Raw genomic sequence first — 27,201 nt, forward strand, 5'->3', positions numbered from 1 at the left:
AAATGGAGGGGACAGCATGGATAAAGGTCAATGAGGCATTAAAGAGTACAGTATATTCAGACAGCCGTCCAGGAAGAAGGCCCTTTAGAGTACAGAAGAGAATGGATAGAGTTGAAGGTGGAAAAATAAACTGGAAGTATCTTGGGGGGGAAAAACAGGTTTTTGTAAGACATGATAAAGTTTGGATTTGATATTGTAAGAATGGGTATTAATAGACATTTTAAAATATCATTTAAAAATAACCACTAAGGATTTTTAGATAAAAGTTCTTCTGCCTCAAATAAAGACTAGAAATGGAGACACAGAAGGCAGAGGAACCACCTATGAATTTGCTGTGTCAGATACTGATGGTCAGGATCAAGTGAGCAAGAAGAGTGACAGCAGAGAATGACAAAGCTGGAAGATATTTAGGAAACCTAATAGGCAGGATTTACAAACAAGAGACCTGAGGTAGGAGGGAAATTTAAGGAGCTTGGGAAGCTAGATGAATGGTGGTAGCACCATTATCCTTGGGTGTTAGGAAGCTAAGTATTCAACTTTAGCACTTTTCCCAGGGCTCACCCCATAGGACAATTTTTTTAGAAAAGATTACTCATTTCAGAAAAAGGATAGCATAGTGCAACAGTTAATTAAGAGCATGGAACTGGAACCAAACTCCTTAGGGTCCAATCCCAATTTACCAGCTATATGGCCTTGACCTTATCACTTAGCCTGTGTATGCCTTACTTTCCTCATCTGTAAATGGGGATAATAATGGTACCAGCTCTGTGCAATCACCTGGACTAAATGAATTAATGAATGTTATTATATAGGCACACAGCAAGTACAGTATTATACAAACGTTTGCTATTATTAACAAAATCCCAGACATGTCTACTTTGTATGGAAATTCCCACTTATGCCAGTAGTATTTTTTACAAGGTTTAATGTGTTTATTCTTTTAAAAGAACAGTAATTCTTACACTGTACTTTCTTATGCTGTACAAAGTTACATTCAACAGACAAGACTGAAATTTGGTGACTCTATTTACTTTTTAAAAAATTTTTTTTTTTAAGATTTTTTTTTTTTTTTTAATTTATTTGACAGAGAGAGATCACAAGCAGACGGAGAGGCAGGCAGAGAGAGAGGGAAGCAGGCTTCTTGCTGAGCAGAGAGCCCGATGTGGGACTCGATCCCAGGACCCTGAGATCATGACCCGAGCCGAAGGCAGCGGCTTAACCCACTGAGCCACCCAGGCGCCCTACTTTTTAAAATTATTAAAAAAAAAAAATAAAATTATTCAAAACAGGGCACCTGGGTGGCTCAGTTGGTTCAGCAACTGCCTTCAGCTTAGGTCCTGATCCTGGAGTCCTGGGATGAGTCCCACATCTTTCCCTGCTCAGCAGGGGGTCTGCTCTTCCCTCTGACCTTCCCCCCTCATGCTTACTCTCTCATTCTTTCTGTCTCAAATAAATAAGTAAAATCTTTTAAAAAATTCAAAACAAGTCGATTTTGATATCTTTCATAAAGAATCTTTTTTTTTTTTTGAAGTGGGCTCCATGCTCAAACTTACAGAAGAGTTGCACGCTCTACTCAACTGAGCCAGCCAGATGTCCCCATAAAGACACTGTGAATACAAACTTCAGACTCTGAATGGTAAATTCTACATGTGAGATTGTTCACTATTATCCTAAAAGTTTAAGTTATAAAAAAAATAACACTTAAAAATCATGCAAAGGTTGGTTTACTGAGGCAGGAATCAAAAATGATTTGTGTTCCGACAAGGATGTCCACTCTCGCCGCTGTGTTCAACATAGTACTAGAAGTCCTAGCAACAGCAATCAGACAACAAAAGAAATAAAAGATATTCAAATTGGCAAAGAAGAAGTCAAACTCTCTCTTTGCAGATGACATGATACTTTCTATGGAAAACCCAAAAGACTCCACTCCCAAACTACTAGAACTCATACAGCAATTCAGAGATGTGGCAGGATACAAAATCAATGCACAGAAATCAGTTGCTTTCTTATACTCTAACAATGAAAATATAGAAACTAGAGAATCAATTCCATTTACTATAGCACCAAGAACCATAAGATACCTGGGAATAAACCTAATCAAAGAGGTAAAGGATCTGTACTCGAGGAGCTACAGAACACTCATGAAAGAAACTCAAGGAGACACAAAAAGATGGAAAAGCATTCCATGCTCATGGATCAGAAGAAAAAAAATTATTAAAATGTCTATATTGCCTAGAGCAATCTATACTTTCAATGCCATCCTGATCAAAATTCCACTGGTATTTTTCAAAGAGCTGGAACAAACAATCCTAAAATCTATATGGAACCAAAAGAGACCCCGAATTGCTAAGGAAATGTTGGAAAAGAAAAACAAAACGGGGGCACCACATTGCCTGATTTCAAGCTTTACTACAATCACTTCTTGACCGTTTGGCTAAGACCAAGTGTCAAGCTTTACTGCAAAGCTGTGATCACCAAAACAGCATGGTACTGGCACAAACAGACACATAGACTAGTGGAATAGAGAGCCCAGATATGGACCCTCAACTCTATGGTCAAATAATCTTTCACAAAGAAGGAAAAAATTTACAGTGGAAAGAAGACAGTCTCTTCAATAAATGGTGCTTGGAAAATTGGACAGCTATGTATAGAAGAATGAAACTCAACCATTCTCTTACACCATACATAAAGATAAACTCGAAATGGATAAAAGACCTCAATGTGAGGCAGGAATTCAACAAAATCCTAGAGAACATAGGCAGTAACCTCTTCGACATCAGCCACAGCAACTTCTTTCAAGACATGTCCGCAAAGGAACAAAAGCAAAAATGAACTTTTGGGACTTCATCAAGATCAAAGTTTCTGCACAGCAAAGGAAACAGTCAATAAAACAGAGGTAACCCACAGAATGGGACAAGATATTTGCAAATGACACTACAGACAAAGGGCTGATATCCAAGATCTATAAAGAACTCCTCAAACTCAACACACACAAAACAGATAATTACATCAAAAAATGGGCAGAAGACATGAGCAGACACTTCTCCAAAGAAGACATGGCTAACAGACACATGAAAAAATGTTCATCAGCATTAGCCATCAGGGAGATTCAAATCAAAACCACATTGAAATACCACCTTACACCAGTTAGAATAGCCAAAATCAACAAGACAGTAAACAACATGTGTTGGAGAGGATGTGGAAAAAGGGGAACCCTCTTAAACTGTTGGTGGTAATGCAAGTTGGTGCAGCCACTTTGGAAAATAGTGTGGAGATCCCTTAAGAAATTAAGGACCCTTTGACCCTGCAATTGCACTACTGGGTATTTACCCAAAGATACAGATGTAGTGAAAAGAAGGGCCATCTGTACCCCAATGTTCATAGCAGCAATAGCCACAGTCGCCAAACTGTGGAAAGAACCAAGATGCCCTTAAGACAAATGGATAAAGAAGATGTGGTCCATATATACAATGGAGTATTATGCCTCCATCAGAAAGGATGAATACCCAACTTTTATATCAACATAGATGGGACTGGAGGAGATTATGCTGAGTGAAATAAGTCAAACAGACAGAGTCAAGTATCATATGGTTTCACTTACTTGTGAAGCATAAGGGATAACACGGAAGACATTGGGAGATGGAGAGAAGTGAGTTGGGGGAAATTGGGAGGGGGAAATGAACCATGAGAGACTGTGGACTCTGAGAAACAAAAGGAGGGCTTTGGAGGGGAGGAGGTTGGTGGAGTGGGTGAGCCTCGTGGTGGGTATTAAGGAGGGCATGTATTGTGTGGAGCACCGAGTGTGGTGCATGAACAATGTATTTTGGAACACACACACAAAAATTAATTAAAAATTATTTGTGCTTAATATCAATTACATTAATATTTTATACATAAATTGACCCTAAAATTATTTTTTAGAGCAAGAAATTCCTGGATCCTAATATCTGGCTCATAGGACACTACCCTTTTTAGCTGTTACATCATTTTGTGATCACAGAAAATAAGTAAACTGCCCTGATTTTATATATTACAGTGATGTTGAAAACTTAATTTTTCATAGTTTAGGCTAAGTTCATGCATCATGAAAAAATAATTTTTATTTTATAATTCTGTAAAATTGTATGTTATGTAATTAATTATATGTAATAACTATGACTTTGTAAATAGGTTCACAACCATCTTTCTTAAAAGCACCATTCTATTTGGGCCAATAAATAAATTAGAATCACTAATATTTCCTTCAGTTTTCTTTTTTTGTTAAGATTTTTATTTATTTATTTGACAGACAGAGATCACAAGTAGGCAGAGAGGCAGGCAGAGAGAGAGGGAGGGAAGCAGTCCCCGCTGAGCAGACAGCCCGATGCGGGGCTTGATCCCAGGACCCTGGGATCATGACCTGAATCGTAGGCAGAGGCTTTAACCCACTGAGCCACCCAGGCACCCCTTTCTTCAGTTTTCTTAACAGATGACAGTCTACCTTTACAGCTCTTTATGTTTCCACAGCATGAATATACACCTCGATTACAGGACTGATTACAGTACACAGTAATTTTTTGCTTTTCGTTTTTATTTCACCTGAAAAAATTTTTAAAGATTTTATTTATTTATTTGAGAAACGGAGCATGAGCAGGGGAGGTACAGATAAAGAAGCAAACTCCCCACTGAGCAGGAAGCCTGACATAGGGCTCCATCCCAGGACCCCAGGATCATGACCTGGTCTGAAGGCAGATGCTTAACCAACTGAGCCACCAAAGTGTCCCTATTTATTTATTTCTTAAAATTTTATTATTTATTTATTTATTTGGGTTATTTACTTATTTATTTGACAGAGAAAGCAAGAGAGCACAAAGAGCACAAGCAGGGGGAACAGCAGAGGAGAGGGAGAAGAAGGCTCCCTGCCAAGCACTGAACCCTATGTGGGGCTTGATACCAGAACCCCGTGACCATGACCTGAGCCAAAGGCAGACACTTAACTGACTGAGCTACCCAGGCACCCCCATTTATTTATTTATTTATTTAAAGATTTTATTTATTTATTTGACAGGCAGAGATCACAAGTAGGCAGAGAGGCAGGCAGAGAGAGAGGAAGGGAAGCAGGCTCCCTGCTGAGCAGAGAACCCAATGTGGGGCTCGATCCCAGTACCCTGGGATCACGATGAACACCGAAGGCAGAGGCTTTAACCCAGTGAGCCACCACTTAATTTTAAAAAGATTTATTTATCTGAGAGAGAGAGAGAGAGAGAGAGAGAGCGCGCACAAGTAAGGGGAGGGGCAGAAGGAGAGCCTGATGGAGGAAGAATCCCAGGACCCTGAGATTACCACCTTAACAGAAGCAGACTTGGCTGCTTCAATGGCCACAGTGGCTAAACTGTGGAAAGAACCAAGATGCCCTTCAACGGACAAATGGATAAGGAAGATGTGGACTATTATGGACTATTATGCCTCCATTAGAAAGGATGAATACCCAACTTTTGTATCAATATGGACGGGACTGGAAGAGATTATGCTGAGTGAAATAAGTCAAGCAGAGAGAGTCAATTATCATATGGTTTTGATTATTTGTGGAGCATAAGAAATAACATGGAAGACATGGGGAAATAAAGAGGAGAAGGGAGTTGGTGGGAATTGGAGAGGGAGACGAACCATGAGAGACTGTGGACTCTGAAAAACAATGAGGGTTTTGGATGGGTGGGGGCTGGGAGGTTGGGTGAGCCTGGTGGTGGGTATTATGGAGGGCACGTATTGCACAGAGCACTGGGTGTGGTGCAAAAACAATGAATTCTGGAACACTGAAAAGAAATTAAAAAAAAAAAAAAAAAAGAGTTGGCTGCTTAACCAACTGAACCACCCAGGCATCCCTGAACTCTATTACATTTAAACTCCATTGTGTAAGATCACTTACACTTTACCCTAAGAACATAAGGTTGGTTTAACATTTGAAAATCAATCAATACAATTAACCATACTAATAGAAAATAGGAAAAATAATATGATTATCTCAACACTGTAACTGCAAAAAGAACATCTGATAAAATTATAACATTCAATCCTGACTTAAAAGAAAAACATTCTCAGAAAACTGGCAATTTTTATTCATTTATTTATTTATTTCAAAACCTAGCAATTTATAGGAGAGTTTCCTCAACCTGATAAGCATCTAGGAAAAATCTACACCAAACACCATAATTAATGGTTTAAGAATGAATGCCTTCCCCATAAGATAAGGAAGAAGGCAAAGACGGCTGCTCTTACCACTTCCATCCACACTGTACTGGAGCTACAGGTACAGCTTCAGTACAATGGGGCAAAAAAAATAAATAAATGCAGCCTAAACTGTAAAGAAGTATAACTGTTTCTATCATCAGATGATCATCTATGTAGAAAACGTGAAGGAATCTACAAAATGGTTATTGGAACCAATAAGTGAGTTTATTTAGTAAGACAGCCAGATATATGATCAATATAGAAAATACAATGTATTTCTATGTGTTAGCAAAGAACAACTGGAAAAGGAAAGGTAAAAAACACATAATTTACAACAGCAGCAAAAATAATCAGGGATCAATCTAACTAAAGGTATGTAAGATCTGTACAATGAAAGCCATAAAATATTGCTGAGAGACTTTAAGGAAGACCTAAGTAAGTAGAGAAATACACTATATTCATGTATCAGAGAATCAATATTGTCAATCTTCCCCAAATTGACCTACAGATTCTACACAATCCCAATCAAAATCCAGACACCATTTTTGTAGAAAGTGACAAGCTGATTCTAAAATCCATATGAAAATATAAAGAACCCAGAGGAGCCAAAACAACTTTGGTAAAGAAGAATAAAGCTGGAGGACTTACATAAGAAAAGATGTTCAACATTATCAATCATTAGTGAAATGCAAATTAAAATCACATGGAGAGGACTATGAGAACAGCTAAACGGAAAAAGATTGAGTATCCTTGTTGGAAAAGATGTGGAGCAATTAGAACTCTCACGTACAGCTGGTAGGAATGTAAAACGGTATAATCATTTCATTTTGGGGAGAAAGTTTGGCATTTTCTTAAGAAGTTAATTATACACTTACCACATGATCCAGCCACTCTACTTTTAGGTATTACCCAAGAGAAATGAAAGCACATGTCCATTCAAAGACTTGCATATAGATGGTTCATGACAGCTTTATTTGTAACAGCCTAAAGCTAGCAATGACCCAAATGTCCACCAACAGCTGAATGGATAAACGACTGTGGTATATCCATACAACAGTATAACACTCAGCAATAAAAGGAATGACCTCTTGAAACACACAACAACCTCAATGAATCTCAAAATAACTTTGCTGAATTTTAAAGCCAAATAATAAAAAGTACATATAGTATAATTCCATTCATATAAAATTCTAGAAAATGCAAACTAATCTACAGAAACAGAAAGCAGATCAATGGTTGCCTGTGGACAGAGCAAAAGGGAGGGAATACAAAGGGCTGTAAGGAAATTTTTGGTGGTGATGGATATGTTTATTATCTTAATTATAGTGATGATTTAGAAAAAATTTTTTAAAAAGACTTTATTTATTTATTTGACAGACAAAGATCACAAGTAGGCAGAGAAATAGGCGGAGAGAGAGGGGGAAGCAGGCTCCCTGCTGAGCAGAGCGCCTGATGCGGGGGCTCCATCCCAGGACTCTGGGATCATGACCCGAGCAGAAGGCAGAGAAGCTTTAACCCATTGAGCCACCCAGGCACCCAATTTTTTTTTTTTTAAGATTTTATTTATTTATTTGACAGAGAGATCACAAGTAGGCAGAGATGCAGGCAGAGAAAGAGGGGGGGAAGCAGGCTCCCCGCTGAGCAAAGAGACTGATGCAGGGTTCGATCCCAGGACCCCGAGATTGTGACTCAAGCTGAAGGCAGGGCTCAACCCGCTGAGCCACCCAGATACCCCTGTCATGATGATTTTACACATATGTCAAAACTTACCAAACTGTATACTTTGAACACTGAAACTTACTGATACCAACTTAAACCCCAATAAAGCTGTTAAAAGAAAACAGTCTATCTTGAACTTTGAATGAATCTTTTACGTACATGACTTTGTAACATCATATATTTGATCATTTAGAAAATATCAGCTCAGCGGAGCCTCCGATAGCTCAGTTGGTAGAACGGAGGACTGTAGAAAATATCGGCTCAATGAGTTACACAAATCTTCCAAAATGTTGACAAACTTCATTATATATACAAACAACATCAAAAATACCACATTCACATATGATTATCAATCTCCTCAGAGAAGTCTTTAATTATTGTGAAGTAAGTTCATAAGGATGGATACAAGTTTTTCAAAATTCTAATTATTGCTGGAGAGCTTGACCTTTAACACTGTCAACAAATACTGTCAGTTGTTTTCCTTAAAGTAACAGACTCATTTAATTTTTAAGAAAACGTCTATCAAATACTCAAATCTGACTAATCATAGTTTGTCAGCTGTTCTCTCAAGTAGAAATGGTGTTTTTGTTTTGTTTTTTTAAGATTTTATTTATTTACTGCCAGAGAGATAGAGAGCACAAGTAAGCAGAGCTGCAGGCAAGAGGGAGAGAGTGAAGCAGGCTCTCTGCTGAGCACAGAGCCTGATGTGGGGCTCGATCCGAGGACCCTGGAATCATGACCTGAGCTGAAGGCAGCTACTTTACCAATTGAGCCACCCAGGTGCCCTCTAGAAATGGTGTTTTTTTGGTGGGGGGTGGGAGGGTGGGGGTGGAAGCAGCTAATTCAGTTGCAACTAAAGGGCTTTTCTAAAGAGAACTGTTACACTTCAGTAAGGAATCATAGTGCTTTATGTATACTTTCCATTTCACCATTAAGAATATTAAAAACGTGAACTCTAGGGAAGTGTTTATTACAATTAGTAATTTTAACTGCTTTATCAGATATATTCTTTTTTTTTTTTTTTTAAAGATTTTATTTGACAGACAGAGATCACAAGTAGGCAGAGAGGCAGGCGGGGTGAGAGGGTGGGGCGGAAAGCAGGCTCCCTGCTGAGCAGAGAGCCTGATGCAGCTTGATCCCAAGACCCTGAGATCATGACCCCCAGCTGAAGGCAGAGGCTTAACCCACTGAGCCACCCAGGCGCCCTATCAAAGATATTCTTAACTGAATTTTTCTTTTCTAATTGTAAATGCACTGCAGGAAAGAATATAGTGACTCTTAGCACAATCATGCCACCTCCTTGATCTGTGCTAAGGCACCAGTAATCTTATCCACCATGGCTTCTGCTTTATCAGTGTAAATGTTAACATGGTGAAAAATACAAAAAGCACCATGGACTATTAAGAAAATAGTTCTGACCTCACAGACTTGCTAAAAATAAAAAGAGCCTTAGGGTCCAGACTTCACAGACCACAGTTTGAGAAACACTGTTCTACATCAAGACTTTTATAAACTCTAAGTAACATAATAACTTTATAATTATTCCATTAAAAAAAAAAATGTAAGCTTTAGCCACAGAGAAAAACCTTACTTTTGTGGGATCTTGTCATCCTATCAGATTTAGCAGATGCATCCTTAACTCGGTTATGATATTCTAAAAGGAATGTTCGTTCATGCTCAAAGAAATCATCTACATCCTATAGGGTCAAAAGAAAATATAGTTTTTCACTTATTTGGTTTAGTGTAATACATAAATCACTTTACCATTTAATCATAAAAGATCAGTAAAACAGCACAGCTATCCTCTAATAAGATGTTCTAATGATTTTACCAACAAGTTCAGACTTTATACAGACATGCACTTCTATCTATCCAGGAAGAAATCTGGAATGGTTTTGCAGATGAAAGCTTAGATCCTTCCACAATGGTTCATATTCACATGCTGAACTCTGAAACGTGTTCCTTCCTACTTATGTTCTGTGTCTACAGTCCTGCCTCTCCAAGAGATACATTACTGCCAGGGGAAGTAATCTATTGCTTTTGAAAAGAAAAAAATTACGAGAGGCAAGTCTCAATCTATTTCTCTTGGTCTACTATGTATTCTATGAGCCATTCCTGAAGGCTGCCAAGCCTTTGTCATTACAGCCCTCTCTGACTGCTTTGGGGAAATATGGCCAAACTAGCCTTCTGGAAGCAATTATTGTATCTTTTTTGAAACAAAGCCAGATACACATTAAAAATAAAACTATTCAAAATCCTCTCCTCCTTTCTAAAACAGCAGTCGCTTTTTTGAAAAAGCACCAGCTAAAATGATGTAATTCAAATCCACATTAACAGAACTTAGGAAAGAAAAGTCGGTACTAACAAAATTTCTTTAAAATTTGTAATTCATGTGTATAAATTTTCTTAACTGTTAAAATGGGGATAAAACTACCCAACTTGTAGGGTTGAAGAGTAAACAAAATATGGATCAACGAACACACTGTAAATGTTCAAAAAATGTTAGTTACTTCTTCACCAAAATCATAATCCATATAGTGGTTTATACTTAATGCTAAGAAAAATGTTCAATATTAATGCATAAGCAGCATCAAAATGAAAGAAGTGGAGTCCTTATTAGAAAGTAGCCATGGCACAAGCACTGTCAACAGACCAGCTGACCTGTCTCTGAAAAACTGAAGTGTAAATCAAATAAACAGTAATTCCCACCTAAGTTTTACTTCAGATGTATTTATAAAAATAGGCAATGATGACAAAGCAGCATTTATCTTTCTCTGTATCTGCTTGATAATGTAATACAAACACTTTTCTTTTAGTGGTAAGAGTCTTAGATAAATTAATTCTTGTACCATTTTTAGAACATCATTAAGAAATACTTGGGTATTATTTATTTTAATTGTGAATACACTTGTTTATTTGTAAGCTCCACGCGCAACATGGGGCTTGAATTCACGACCCTGAGATCGAGACTCATGCTCTACCAAGTAAGCCAGGCACCCCCCCACCCCCGCCCACAAGACTAAAACCTCAACGGAGCTCTTCTAACTCCACATCTGAACCCAAGTCTACTCCTAAGATTTTGTAGGCCAAGGGCAAATGTACAAATGGAGGCAGTCCCTCTTCATGCCCTATCCTGCAGTTCTGTAAGGCACCCAGAGAAACCTCACATACGTATGTAAATGGATATTCTCTCCTGCATACTGATCTTCTCCCCTGTGCCCGCCCTCTCCCCAGCTATTCCATGGTCACCCCTGACCACCCATGAATGCATACACTGGAGGATGAACTCAGAGAAGAGGCCCACAGAAGAGGAAAAGTTAGAAGCAGGCTTCAGATTTAGGCACGGAAATATGGGGTTCCAGATCCCTAAAGCCTGGTCTAGTTTGGAGGTAAGGGGCATGCACTCCAGTTGGGTAAATCCCCTTGGACCTACAGATCTCTCACCCCTGGGAAAAGGAAGTTCTCCAAAGAGTAGAATCGAGGGCAGGGGGCCCAAACTTCTCTTTTACTCCAACAGTGTCATCTGCACATCTGAAATCTCAATCTATCTTCTTAAAACAAGTAGATTCTCAAACCAATACCTCTATTAATCAAATAAAATCTTACCTTTACTCCCGAAACAATTACTCCATCTGCTGATTTTACCATGTTTTTAAAGAAATCTTCAAGTTTCTCTTTTTTATTTTTTCCTCTCACACTCAGCTGAAAGAAAGGTAAACTTAAGTTGACAATTTTTTTAGATTACAAATGGAAAGTCATACTTTGTTTTTAAAGTAACACCTCTTTTATTCTCTGACATCAAAATGGCAACCACAAAAGGATCCTGGTTCTTAAACTTTAGTAAATTGGCAATCTCATCATGTGTATCAGTGACTTTCAAACTTTAGGGAACTAAAGAGGAGGCTGGCTTTACTCTCAAAGATTCAGATTCAGGTGGTCTACAATAATGCCTAGATTATCTCAAATTTTGTGAGTACATCTGATAATCCCATTGCAAGTAGCCTTATCATCATATATATAGTAATATATAAAGACAACTACAAATTTAATCCAGGTGTTCCTTTAAAGATATAAAATTTAGGGGCGCCTGGGTGGCTCAGTGGGTTAAGCCTCTGCCTTTGGCTCAGGTCATGATCTCAGGGTCCTGGGATTGAGCCCCGAATCTGGCTCTCTGCTCAGCAGGGGGTCTGCCCCCCCCCGCTTCTCTGCCTACTTGTGATCTCTGTCAAATAAATAAAATCTTAAAAAAAAAAAAGTAAAATTTATGGAGTCATACACCATCACATGACTCTGTGAAAGCTTTGAAAACACATTCTGCAAATTCTTTTTTTTGGTAAGATTTTATTTTATTTGCGAGAGAATGAGAGAACGAGCAGGGTGAGGGGCAGATGAAGAAGCAGACTCCCCACCGAGCAGGGAGCCTGATGTGGGGCTCAATTCTGGGACTCTGGGATCATGACTGAGCTGAAAGGTAGATGCTTAACCTACTGAGCTACCCAGGCACCCCATATTCTGCCAAATTCTTCACTCTGAACTCATCCAAATATCATGTCTTGTCCTGTTCTGGAGATTAGCAACTTATAAGGGACACAAAAGGTTGATACCCAAATGGTAAGAATGGTTATCTAAAGAATGGTTATCTAAAGGCAAACTGAGAAGCAGGGCGCCTGGGTGGCTCAGTCCTGGGATCGAGGCCTACATCAGGCTCTCTGCTCGGCGGGGAGCCTACTTCTCTTCTCTTTCTGCCTGCTTGTGATCTTTCTCTCTCTGTCAAATAAATAAATAAAATTGTTAAAAAACAAACAAAAAAACTGAGAAGCAGCTAACTCTTTGACTTTACCACTTGCTACATCAGGATGTGCCACAATGGAACATCCCATCTAATTTTCCGATCTACTGCCATGGCTCCAATGTTCACCATTATGTAAATGATTCACAATCATGATTACTACCCCTAAGCTCTTTCCTGAACCTCAGACCCTATTTCCAACTGCCTATATCATATCCTTATATGGAGATTCTGCTAAACCTACATTAGATTAAGACAGTATTCATTATAATCTAATCTCCAAATCTTTCTTCTTGGATCCCTATCTATGGTCCCTCCATCCAACCAGTCTCTTCAACATATTCCCTTAAACACCATACCTCTCATTAAAAATCTTGAAAATCTACAACTTCTTTTTGTCTCTCACAACTCAAATTCTATCATCAAATGCCTGAAATCTGTCCCTTTCTTTCCCACTGTCCTAGTGAAAAACCTTATTATTTCTGGCCTATTATACTGTACTACTTGTTAACATCTCTTTTTCTCAATTCAATTCATTCTGTTGATGACTTCCAAAATCAAATTTTGAGCATCTCTTCCCTACTCAAATTTTTTTTTTTTAAAAGATTTTATTTATTTATTTGACAGACAGAGATCACAAGCAGGCAGGGAGGCAGGCAGAGAGAGGAGGAAGCAGGCTCTCCGCAGAGCAGAGAGCCCGATGCGGGGCTCAATCCCAGGACGCTGGGATCATGACCTGAGCCGAAGGCAGAGGCTTTAACCCACTGAGCCATCCAGGCACCCCTTCCCTACTCAAATTTTTACAGAGTTTCACAATGTTCAGAGATTGAAAGCCTATTCAAGACTTTCAACAATCTGGTTCAACTTATCTTTCCATCTATCACCCTACCCCCAGAGAACCTTATGTTCCAAACAGTTCTCAAAAGAAGCTCTGAACTTTTAGACTCCTCTATACCTGAAATGCTCTCTCTCCTCCTACCAAAAATTCTATTCAGGTATCATTAAACATCCAAATTAAAATATATCTCTTCATGAAACCCTTCCAAACTGCTTTATCTTTAGGCTTCTCAATACATGCTGGGTGTTTTCTTAAACTGCATTTTTAAGATTAATTCATTAATTCACTCATTTAATAAACCACTGACAAATGTACATAAAATAAGGCACTGTGCTAGGTGTTCAGGATATAAAGATGATTATGAGGTGGTCCCTACTATTTTTTTTTTTTAAGATTTTTTATTCATTTATTTGACAGACTGAGATCACAAGTAGGCAGAGTAGTTGGGGGGGGGCGGGGAAGCAGGCTCCCCGCTGAGCAGAGAGCCCGACATGGGGCTCAATCCCAGGACCCCGGGACCACAACCCGAGCCGAAGGCAGAGGCCTCAACCCACTGAGCCACCCAGGTGCCCCTACTATTTTTTTTTAAAGACTTATTTACTTGAGAGAGAGCTCGTAAGAGCTTCTCCCTCTCCTGCTCCCCCTGGTTGTGTGCTCTGTCTCAGTCAAATAAATAAATAAAGTCCTAAAAAAAATCATTTATTTATAAGATTTATTTGAGAGACAGAAACAGAGAGCAAGTGCACGTGCACGCACAGGTGGAGGAGCAGAGAGAGAAGAACAAGCAGATTCTATGCTGAACACAGAGCCCGACATGAGGCCTGACCCCACAACCCTGAGATCATGACCTGTGCCGAAATCAAGAGGCTATTACTCAACTGAGACACCCACGTGCCTTAGTAATTTTTAGGTTTTAAGGAATCGGAAGGTGATGGTACCTTCTTTGAGACAGAAAACACAAAAGGAAGCATGGATTTATTTTTTTTTTAAGATTTTATTAATTTATTTGACAGAGAGAGAGAGAGATGTAATGAGAGAGGGAACACAAGCAGGGGAGTGGGAGAGGAAGATTTATGTGAGGCTCCATCCCAGGACTCTGAGATTGTGAACTGAGCTGAAGGCAGATGCTTAACAACTGAGACACCCTGGTGCCCTGGAAGCATGGGTTTAAAGAAGAGTTCAGTGGAGGGTAAAATGCCAAAAGGACATCTAAATAGAGGTTTTCATGAGACTGTTTAATAAAGAGGGCTGGAGTTCAAAATTAATACAGATTTACAAGTTAATAGCATATTAGAGTGCCTGCAGCCACAGGAGTCAATGAGATCACTTAGGGAGAATTTATAGAATTAGAAAGCTAGAGGAACTCTTTTACTTTTTTTTTTTTTAAGGATTTATTCATTTATTTTAGAAAGAGAGCGAGTTGGGGGGTGGTTAGGGAGAGAAGCAGACTCCGTGCTGGGTGCAGAACCTGATGTAGGGCTCCATCTCATGAACTTGAAATCACAACCTGAACCAAAATGAAGAGTTAGACACTTGGTGCACCTGGGTGGCTCAGCTGGTTAGGTGCCTGCCTTCAGCTCAGGTCATGATCCTGGAGTCCCAGAACTGGGCCCACCATTGGGATCCCTGCTCAGTGGGAAGTCTGCTTCTCCCTCTCCCACTGTCCCTACCCCTGCTCATGTGCGTGCGCGTGCTCTCTCTCTCAAATAAATAAAGAAAATCTTAAAAAAAAATAAAAAAGTTGGGAAACTTAACTGCTGAGCCACCCAGGTACCCCTAGAGGAACTTCCGAACTTCTGGAGGAGTCAGTGGGGAATCTAGGAAGGATGAGATTTAAATGAATAGATACACGGAGGGAAAAACTCATGAAGGAGACTAGGAAGGAGTCACAGAGTTAAGAAGAAAACTTAGAAGAGATCCGAAAGATGCAGAAAGAGATGGGATCCAGGAGAGCTAGAAAGGTATCTTCATCAAAATGGAAAGGCACAATGTGAGACATCATATTAACAGAATAAAGGACAAAACCCACATCATCTCAATAGCTATACTTTCTCATAACAAAAACACTCAACAAACTAGGAACAAAAGGGAACTTCAACTTGATAAAGAGCATCAATGAAAGCCCCACAGCTAACATCATACTTAACAGTGAAACAATGAGTGCTTTCCCCCTAAGATCAGAGACAAAACGAAGATGTCTGCTCTTGTCATTTCTGTTTTACACAGTACCGGAGGTCCTAGCCAGGGCAGTTAGGCAAGCAAAAGAAATTAAAAGGGTGTCCAAATTGGAAAGGATTAAAAAAACAAAACAAAACAAAACAACAACAACAAAAGAAAAGAAAAGAAAAGAAAAGAAAAGAAAAGAAAAGCTCATACATGAGTGTGGCTGCCATCGTGGTTGAGGTTGTGGGAGACACATGGAGTTGTAGGATTTGATTTCCGACTAGCTTTCACCTCCTAGTGAACATGGTCATTATCTCATCAAGAAGAACTGCTGCAAGTTAAAATGAGCTTTTATGGAAAATGGGAGAGAGCTATCTAAAGTCATAACCTTGTTATAAATGGAGCAGGCAATCCAGGGTAGATGAGAAAGATATAAAGACAAAAGGGCTGCTAACAGGGTCAAAATGCTGGATAAGTCAAGGGTTTAGATTACCAGTGAGTCAATGAACAGCCAAAATAAGAATGGGTAAAAACAGAGTTGTTTATGCTCGGAATCTGTTAATACTAGAGTTTAAGAACTCAGACAGGAGGCAGGGTCCTGGGTGCGGCCACTGTTAAGGCAGAAAGAATTGAATGGGCTTAAGGTGTTAATTAGGTTAAATATTTAATCTACTGTTAAGCAGACTCAGATTATACCTAGCAGAAAGAGGAAAGGTATATAGCTACCTAAGTAAAGCAACACTAAAGGCAGCCATTACAACAGTGACTACTTCTCCCACAACTAAAAGCTAGAACAAGATTTTCTAGCCCTCCCAGATGCCCCATGGCCTTTTTAGACTTCAAGCACCCTAGTTCCACTTCAACAGCTCATTGGTCCCATGACCCTCTAAAACTTAGGTAACAAAACAGCACATACAGATTGCTTTTCCTGCCCCAGTGAAGTGAGTAAAGATCAGAGAAACAGCATCAGAACAAGACTGAGAAAACCTTTTTAGTTTTGGGCCTATGATCTTCTATAACCTGTTAATGTACTGCTATTAATTAATTATATATTTTATTATTTTTTTAAATTTTATTTATTCATTTGACAGAGAGACAAAGTGAGAAAGGGAACATAAGGAGGAGGAGGTCAAGCAGAGGGAGATGTGGGGCTTGATCCCAGAACCCTGTAATCATGACCTGAGTGGAAGGTAGACACCCAACGACTGAGTTGCCCAAGTACCCCTAATTACATAGTTTAGAAAGATTTATTCATTTATATGAAAGAGAGTGAGAGAACATGAGTGGATTGGGGAGGAGGTAGAAGGAGAGAGATTCCATGCTGGGCACAGAGCCTATGCAGGGCTTGATCTCACGTCCCCGAGATCATGACCTGAGCCGAAATCAAGAGCATCACCCAGGTGTCCTGCTGTTATTACAGAATATTTGCAAAACACTGTCCTGTCTTTTCAGAGTTTCTCCAAAACACCAAAACAGAGTTTCTCCAAGCCACCCAGGCGCACCTCACTCACTTATCATTTTAACAAATACTTATTTTATTATATCTTAATTGTCAGCCACTGCTCTAAAGTGTTCAGGATGCAGTGGTGAAAAATAAAAGCCTTACTTCCAGAGAGCCTATATTTTAGTAGCAGGAGACAAATAATAAATACAAAAATTTAAAAAATACAGATATAGGGGCGCCTGGGTGGCTCAGTGGGTTAAAGCCTCTGCCTTCAGCTCAGGTCATGATCCCAGGGTCCTGGGATCGAGCCCCGCATCAGGCTCTCTGCTCTCTCTCAGCAGGGAGCCTGCTTCTCTCTCTGCCTGCCTCTCTGCCTACTTGTGATCTGCCAAATAAATAAATAAAAATCTTAAAAAAAAAAATACAGATATATATGGGCATGAGGGTAGCTCAGTCAGTTCAGTGTCCAGCTCTTGATTTTGGCTCAGGTTGTGATTTCAGGGTCCTGGGATCAAACCCCATGACAAGATCTGCTTCAGATTCTCTCCCTCTCCCTTTGCCCCTCTCCACTCCCTACTCGTGCATCTGCTCTTTCTCTCGCTCTCTCTCAAATAAATAAATCTTAAAAAAGAAAAAAAAAAGATACAGAATTTCAGATAGCGCTAAGGGATTTGGCGATGGGACAGAGTGTGGAGCATGAGGCTCCTCTAGCACGAGCGGCCTTGAGCTGACAATACCACGCCAGTATACCTATGCTGCTCTACCAATTATTATTAAGGTTTTGGCCCAGGCCACAAATAAGGTTGAGGAAAAACAGACACATAACAGTAAAAGATTGATGCTAGCATCTATATCACTTTAGCAACCCTACTCATAAACTGTTTTCACTTATAATTCATGATATAGCCAGCATTATTTATAATTCCTAGTTACAAATGACCACATACCAGTATCACCACATTTATGCTTGTGAAAGTACCCATGCTTAAGTGCTATGCTTCTATGATCATTTTTTTCTTTTTTTAAAGATTTTTTATTTATATATTTGACAGAGAAAGAGAGACAGCAAGAGAAGGAACATAAGCAAGGGTAGTGGGAGAGGGAAAAGCAGGCTTCCTAATGAACAGGAATCCTGATGCAGATCTTGATCCCAAGATCCTGAGATCAGGACCTGAGCCAAAGGCAGCCACTTAACACTGAGCCACCTAGGTGCTCCTGTTTCTGTGATCTTGAGGTACTTCATACCCTTTTAAAAAATGTGTTGGGGTGCCTGGGTGGCTCAGTGGGTTGGGCCTCTGCCTTTGGCTCAGGTCATGATCTCAGGGTCCTGGGATCGAGCCCCGCATCGGGCTCTCTGCTCAGCAGGGAGCCTGCTTCCCCCCACTCTCTGCTTACTTGTGATCTCTGTCAAATAAATAAATAAAATCTTAAAAAAAAAAATGTGTTCTCTCTACTGCTAGACTTAGGACATTTTATTGTCATGGTCATGTCAACTAAAACCAAACCAGAAAGACAAATTTATATATACAAAACTTTGATCTTGATGTTGACTTCTAAGCAAACTAGCACTATGCTACACTTGTTTTTTACTAAAATTATGAGTTCATCTTGTCATCCAAGTATAAATCCCAATATCTATATCACCCACCCATTAAAATTCTTTGCCAGTACTACAAATGAAGAAATCTTTAAAGCTCAATTGCATCAATTTTTCTATTTGCACTATAACAGTTTTCACACAGAGAGGGAGGAAAGATTAGGAGCAATCATACTGAAGAAGATCAGTTAAACAGATCAAAAGTCAATGATTAATCCTAAAGTAACCTGGAATTCTTTAGCTCTAACACCTGGCTGGGATTCCCCACAGGGCTTCAGAGAACTCCAAACTCAAATTTAATAAACAATCAAATTGATAACCCTGTTTCTTAAGAAGTTCACAATTCAGGATGAAAAATCAATATCCCATGTAGTAACATGATTTACCCTCATTTCTTCAATTAATCTACTCAAGTTCTATTGAAATACTGTATTATCACTACAAAAGTATCATTTTAAACTGCTTTGAAATATAATAATGTTACAAAAAGAGGTCATCTATTTCTTGCCTTTTCCAGTAACTCTAAAAATAAACCTCGATCACTACTTTAATCAATACTTACATCTTGATTATATTCCAAGAAGACATGAAAATTTAAATCTTTTCTCAAAATAGGATGTGCTGCCACACGACATAGGAACACCTCATGCATTGCAACAGTCTTCTTGAATATTGCCAAATATTCACTAGAAACAATACACAAAATTAAAGGTAAAACACTGCATCAACTAGAAAATCGTCTGCAGCAAGTTTTTCAACAAATACTCTGAATTATACTGAATGCAAAATTAAAGATATAAAGATAAAATCCACATAAACAAAGATTTTAGTTGAACTGTTAATAAAATATGTAAAACCCAGCTCGAAAAGGCTTCATGCTAGTTAATAGGATTTATTATATTTAAATGTTAATATTTTTAGGTTTTATGAACCTTTCTTCCTATGCAAGTTGATATTAAAGATAACTACAGAGGGATTTGTTTTCAGCTCCAGAGAAAGTATACTACAAATTATTTGATACAATCTTTTTGACTCAATTTCTAGATAATTACTGCATTTAAACACTTGTATACAAAAAATAAAACCCAAACCTCAGTACACATTTTTGACATTAATAATTATTTTCATCTAATGACCCAAACACACAAGAAAAAAAGCATACCACAGAGACTAATTTTTGTCATTACATTGAAAATCTGTATTTAAAATATTTTATTATCAGTGAATCACAGCGATCATATAGTAATACATGTCAGTTTGAAAAAAAGAAACACTCAAGGAAAATGCCCAATATTGTTGCTTCAACTACGTGCAAGGAGGATAAATTTTACATACCAGCAAACCAGCAGGACCAATGTTGGGAGAAGTTTGATCTCTGTGAGGGTAGTCATTCAGTGAAGACAAAAAAGAAGGATGCAGAGGATGGAGGTAGCAGTAGGATAAACCCAAGGTTCTCTGTTATCCAACCCCTAACCAGACCACAAAAGAATCATGATCAGGGCCACTGGAAAACCACAGATTCTTTAATATTAATGTGCTCTGCTAATTTCCAGTTTTCAGTCTTATAACTATAAATGTATAGATCTCTGTCTGCTCTCAGACTATTGCTTGCACCCAGCATAGACAAAAGTCTTAAAATACCTGGCACCTTACACTTTGACAAAAAAGATCTACTTTGCTAATTTATCCTGTCAAATGAGTTTAGCATTCTGAAAAGGAGGCTAGTGGCCATGGGGATATATGCTTAAAAGCTGAAACTAAGTGGAAGAGGAGAAAAGGAAATGCACGAAGAGGAGAAATGACTAGAAAAAGAGTGATGAAAGTGATGATGATGCAAGGAAAATATTTCCTTGTATAGTTCCCAAAATACAGAAAAACAATACACTGCAAATCTAAAATTATTTCAAATGTCTAATAAAAGAGGAAAGATTTGGTATTTTTAGCAAGTATGCTAAAAACAAAATAGAAACTATCTCAAATTTTTTCAAGGATTTAATACATTTCCAGTATATGTGAAACTAATAATCATTCAACGAAAAACATTTTAGAACTATTCTCTTGTTACTTTGCTCCTATTCTTCTTCCTCCTCAGAAGCCAGAGGCAGAGAAAAAGAGGGCAAAAATTATACATACACACACGCACACACACACATTTTTAAAAAAAGAAAACAGAACATATGCAGAGTTGCACAGTGCATATTTCTATGAGAAACAGAAGTTTGGGTAGTATGCACATATCGAAAAAAGAAAACCAGTTTGGAAATGACTAAGACCTTGTAAATAAAAAATAAAACAAGCTACGTTCTGTTTTTAAAAAGTAGTATTTCCCTTTCTATTATTTTTTAATAAGGTTTTGGATCCTCTGTTTTCAATTTTCACAGTCTATTTAAAACATTAATTTAAAGAATTTAACAATGCAGACAATTATTCCATAATTTTCCTGTAGGCTCTGATCATGATCATTAAAACTGGTTGTTTGGCTTAAACCTGCATCTTTCAGAAAGGGTCACTGTGGTGAAATGATTAAAAGGATGGGATATCAGAGAGCACAGAAAAAGGCATTAAAATAAGCACAATTAACAAAGCAGTAAGAAAAATCACATACGCTTCCAGTTCCTGTTTCATCTTTGTGAACTCTTCCTTTGTCATGGACCCTTCTCCTTCTCCCAGCTTCTGAAGTTTTTCCCTTGAAGCGTCAAAATCAGGTCTTGGTGGTGCTGGTGGGATCTGTAAGAGAACCAAGTCACTCATTTAAAGACTATTTTCTTTTTCACAGCAGCTGTACTGCTGCCACCATAAAAGACTGAATCTGGGAGAGCTAAAGACATCCTGAATGAACACAACACCAGAAATATATCAATTCAGGGTAGAGAATTTGATTAGGTCCTTTGTGCCAACAGCAGAGCACTATTTTCTACTATTAGAACACTCGTTCCCACACTTTAATCTGCAGATTTCTATGTGGCAACTTAGAGTCCTCAAATTATATGCACATTAAGCTCTGACTATATACTAAAAGAAGATGCATACCATTTTTCAGAATTATGTAAATAGTTCAATTAAATACAAATATTTTTTAAATTAAGGAATTCATAGTAGCTTTATGCTATTCTGTTTCTAAAATTCATGAATCCCAACAGTAGGATCCAGCAAGGAATGTTAAAAAGGGTTCCTCAACTGGAGGAGTGGATCAGAAACAGAAAGTACGGACTTAAAACCAGGAGAACAAGACAGGATTAATGACTAACATTATTCTATTTACTCACAGTGGGTAAGTAAACACTTACCTTAAATAAAAATATAAGATCTAGAAGAGCCGTATCATTCAAAGGAATAATAAAGAGAAAGTGTACCTTGAGAGGAAGGGCCTACAAGTAAGAAGTGTTTAGGGGAAATGATGGAAGTAAAGAAAGCAAGAAGGTATGAGGAAGAACAGATAAGTAGGGGAAACCTACAGAATGAATACAGGAAAAGGGTTATGCTTGAGGAAAGCAACAGGGAAAGAAGTATCAAGAGCAGCTAAGCATACATACACCCCATCTACTGTGTGCCAGGAATGATGCCGAACAATGTGCATATAAAGATAAATAAGACATGATCTTTTCTTTTTTCTTTTTTTAAGATTTTATTTATTTGTCAGAGAGAGTAGAAAGAGTGAGCAAGCACAAGCAGGGGAAGCTGCAGGCAGAGGGAGAAGCAGACTCCCCGATGAGCAGGGAGCCTGATGCAGGACTTGATCCCAGGATCCTGCGGTCATGACCTGAGCTGAAGGCAGGCACTCAACCAACTCAACCACCCAAGCGCCCTAAAGAAAACATGGTCTTGCTCTTTGAGGAGTGTTTAGTCTGTAGAAGGACATGGTAGAAAGAAAATGCCATCAGACAAGATGAGGACGGAAAGGTGGAAAAAAGATGCAAAAAGGAGGAGCTTCCAGGTTGGTGAAGACACTGACATGCTGGGAAGGTGGAAGGTGGTACACCTGCAGAACATGAGAGTTTTGCACCAACCCCCTCTCCCTGTACCTTGTCCTATGCATCTCTTTCTTTTGGCTGTCCTGAGTTGATCCTTTATATAAACTGGTAGTTTTTGTAAGAGAAAAAAAAAAAAAAAAAAAAAAAAGGAACGCACTGCCAGTTGTCCCCAAATTCTGAGTCATACAAAGAAAGAGCAAATGACTGAGAAGGAGTGGCCACAAGGATGGAAACAGAATCAGATCTGGATGATTTCAAGGAGATTAAATGAAACTAAGTTTCAGGAATCTGAGCGTGGTCAGGCCCTGATGGATACCTAAATAACCTCTTAAGGGACCCTCCAACCCTAAATATCTGTCTACCTAAGGGTTCAAAACCAGTATGGTTTATAATATCCCCCTCAGTAATCTCTAGGAAAACCCTGTTTCAATTCCAATAAACAGTAAGAATTTGAGTTTAAATGAAGGAGCATAAAATATCCATTATCTTCACACTCTCAAACTAGACAATTCAGGATAAAAGGTGGTAGTCCATTGTGTTTTGCAACTGACAATTTTTAAAAACCACACCAGTTCACTAAAATGCTAAACAAGATTTAACACATAATAAGGTATCTAAAAAGCGCCTAGAAAATGGGATTAAAATGGAACCCCAACACTTACAATGTAACCCGCATAGTCTTCATTTTCAATGAAGGAATCATGAAGCCAGATAAATTCCTCATGTTGTCGAACTACAGAAAACTCATTTTGTTTAAAATTTGGCAATGAACTCTGCAAAGATAGAGATTTTCTTGAAGAAAAATCAAAATTATACTAAAAGGCTTTTAATAAACACTTTTAATCTTATTTTCTTAAATTAGTCTTACATGAATGATTATCAGTACTTTTACAATCTATAATGAAAACTCTGAGACACCCAGAAGAAATTATCATGGCAACTTTGAAAAAGTAGGTTGACAGCCTCTTATTATATTGTACTGCCACCATTACTTAAAGGTTATTAATATATATCAAACTCAACTACTCAAAGGAAAATAAATCTATGATCTGAAAATGTGCCTGAGAACTAAAATCCAAGAAGAAAATAATTTGTAAGGCAGTAATTTATTTACTTAATTTTAAATATTTCATTTATTTATTTGAGAAAGAGAGAGAGAGAAAGAGAGGAGGGTGGCTGCAGGGAGAGGGACAAGCCTGCGATCATGAGCTGAACTAAAATCAAGAGTAGGAGGCTTAACCAACTGAGCCACCCAGGTGCTTGGTAAGATGGTAATATAATTAACTGAAAAAACAAAACTGAAAACAAGAATAGTGAAACATGTTAATAAGTCTAGAGAAAATTAAATGTGCATTACATCTAGGTTCTGTGATTCTTAAATGTTAATCTTTAAAAAGTACATTAAAACAAGTACATTCGCTAATTATAAACTAAAATATGGTTTCTAATCATGTTCAAAACCAAGGTTCCAGTCAATATATTATTACATATGTAACATTTGCACAATAAATAGCTGAAATAATACATGTTCAAAATCACACTCACCTTTGTGTGAACAGTGAATTTTACTTTATCTCTTTCACTAAGAGCATCAGAAATGTCCACTTGCAGAGCAGCATCACTCTGAAGATCTACATTTATTGCTTTAAGCTAGAAAAAGATAATACTTTAATGAAAAGTTCTGTGGGCTTATACAGAATTTCATTATTTTCTCAGACATTAAGATAATGCAAAAACAGAACAAAAATAACAAAAGAATCTTAAATCTAAAAGGTTATCAAGTTCATTTAAACCTCATATATATTTTGGGAGGCAGGTGCTTTGGGTATGTTACTACTTTTTTTTTTTTTTTTAAAGATTTTATTTAGAATTTGACAGAGACACAGCAAAAGAGGGAACACAAGGTGGGGGTAGTGGGAGAGGGAGAAGCAGGCCCCCAGCTGAGCAGGGAGCCCAGTGCAGGGCTCCATCGCAGGACCCTGGGATCATGATCTGAGCCAAAGGCAGACCCTTAACGACTGAGCCACCCAGGTGCCCTGGGTATGTTATTATCTTAATCAATTTTCGTTCTATACCATTCAACTATACTTTGTATGAGTCGATGTGATAACCATGATTCATTTTAATTTCACTCAAAAAGTAAACTACTGGGCACCTGGGTGGCTCAGTGGGTTAAAGCCTCTGCCTTCGGCTCGGGTCATGATCCCGTGGTCCTGGGATCGAGCCCCACATCGGGCTCTCTGCGCAGCAGGGAGCCTGCTTCCTTTCCTCTCTCTGCCTGCCTCCCTGCCTACCTGTGATTTCTGTCTGTCAAAATAAAAAAATCTTAAAAAAAAAAAAAAAAAAAGTAAACTATTTTTTCTCTAACTTACTCTCTGCCATCATGGTATGTGTGGTTGACTATTCCTCACCATGGACTACCGCAGGGAAGTCTGGAAGTCACCCTAACCTAGGAGCTTGGATAGCCTGGGTTTGAATCCCATCTCTGCACATTAATACTCTGATTTGTATCTTCTCACAAAGCCCATCAAGCAATTTCTGGCAAAGAAACAAAAGCAGAACTGTCCCATTCCCCCATGGATTCAGATGAAAACTGGTAACAAAATTAGGTACAACTTCAAGAGGAGGCACTGGAGAAGAACTAAGCTGGTCTATAAGCAACAGCACATGGGATGGCACACATATCTATGCTGCACAGTCACAAACTCATATCCTACCACTCTGTAACATCACTACTACCTGAGCAATAGACATGTTTTATCAGGGAAAGGATTCTTCTGTTACTATGCTTCTGCACCAGTTGGTTGGTTGGTTCAATAATAAATACGTGAGACCTTTTGTTTGAAAAAACAAAAACAAAAACATAAAATTAACTATCTTCCGAGAAGATGGTCCATTAAAGAGCTCTAAAAGTAAGGAAAGTATCTACCTTTTTTCTTTTAAAAGATTTTATTTATTTGACAGAGAGAGACACAGTGAGAGAGGAAACACAAGCAGGAAAGTGGGAGAGGGAGAAGCATGCTTTCCACTGAGCTGGGAGCCCAAAGTGGGGGTTGATTCCAGGAGTCTGGGATCACGACCCATGTGGAAGGCAGCCGCTTAACTGACTGAGCCACCCAGGTGCTCCTTCTTTTCTTTCTTTTTTTTTTTTTTTTTTTGTTTAAAGATTTTATTTATCTATTTGTGAGACAGAGAGAGAGAGAGAGAGCATGAAAGCGGGGTAAAGGGGAGAGGGAGAAACAGACTCCCGCTGAGCAGGGAGCCTGATGCAGGGCTCGAACCCAAGACTCCAGGACCATGACCTGAGCCAAAGGCAGACGCTTAACTGACTGAGCCACCCAGGCACCAAGTATCTACCTTTTAGAACACAAAAAATAATGAAAGGAATATTGGCTAATAATTCTACTGCTTAATACGGAATAAACTGTGAAACTATTAAATACAATTAAAGATATTACATATGTAAAGCACTAAGAAAAATGGTAACATACTCAACTACCGCCTGTGATATGAATTAAATTCACATTTTACTCTACAAGCTTTACTATGTTCAAAGAATTGAATATGTTCTAAATTTAGTGCTTTCATTTACTTGTCTATGAGAAGACTTCTCTACTTACAATTCTTTAAAATAAATAAATAAATAAACAAACAAACAAACAAACAAACTCTATACCCAATGTGGGGCTGAAACCCACAACCCGGAGATTAAAAGTCACATGCTCCACCCACTGAAGCAGCCAGATGCCCCTCTACTTTACAATGCTTATCATTAATTCTATTTATAATTTTTAAATTTCATCAACTTTTCTTCCCTTTAAACAAATATATATTTTAAAATGTTTGGCTAATTTGGAGTCTTATTAAAAAAAATCAAATACACTATAAGATGAAAATGAAGTCTTAGCAGCAAAGATACAAAATTATTTGAAGTCCAATTAACTACCTAGCTTACTTCAAATACCGTAGTTAAACCCGGGACTTATTTTGGGAATCTCACCTAGTCACCTAGAATTTCACCTAGATTCTCACCTAGAATTTCACCTTTTTTTTTTTTTTTAAAGATTTATTTGTCAGAGAGAGGGGGCGCAAGTGAGCACAAACATCCCTGTCATCATAACCACAATTATCTCTAGTTCCCTCCTTTGACGTTTCTACTTCTTTGCTTTCCACCTCTTCTGTAAATTATCTTTTGTATGCGTTATTAAAGCTGGTAGCCATTCACATATTGCCTTAATGGCCATTAATCCAATCTATCATTTGTCTTTTTCATTCTTTTAGCAACTATGTTCTAGAATTGATCTCAGGAAAAGTGCCTGAATCATAAAGTCGGTCATAGCAAAATGCTGGTGGTGAGACTGTGATTCCTTTAATTTATATTTCATAGTAAATTCAAAATATCAGCTAAAGTGTTCATCCTGATATTGCATTTTTCTACAGTCAGTATGGTATACACTTCATACCTCAATTTTT

At 38.3% G+C, this 27,201-nt stretch overlaps 1 protein-coding gene across 1 annotated transcript in view; it reads right to left on the reverse strand.

The window, feature by feature from the left end:
• The window catches only part of SNX6 (sorting nexin 6), a 63,979-nt gene that overhangs the window by 26,028 nt on the left and 10,750 nt on the right, over positions 1-27,201 (reverse strand). The window contains exons 3-8 of the mRNA XM_047737138.1: positions 24,274-24,378; positions 23,391-23,501; positions 21,363-21,484; positions 19,320-19,443; positions 11,533-11,628; positions 9,518-9,623 (exon numbers count right to left, since the gene is read on the reverse strand). Coding sequence (XP_047593094.1) covers positions 9,518-9,623; positions 11,533-11,628; positions 19,320-19,443; positions 21,363-21,484; positions 23,391-23,501; positions 24,274-24,378 — 664 coding nt within the window. The remainder of the gene's footprint in view (positions 1-9,517; positions 9,624-11,532; positions 11,629-19,319; positions 19,444-21,362; positions 21,485-23,390; positions 23,502-24,273; positions 24,379-27,201) is intronic.

The sequence above is a fragment of the Lutra lutra genome, chromosome 7 (assembly GCF_902655055.1).
Source record: "Lutra lutra chromosome 7, mLutLut1.2, whole genome shotgun sequence".
Lineage (NCBI taxonomy): Eukaryota > Metazoa > Chordata > Mammalia > Carnivora > Mustelidae > Lutra > Lutra lutra.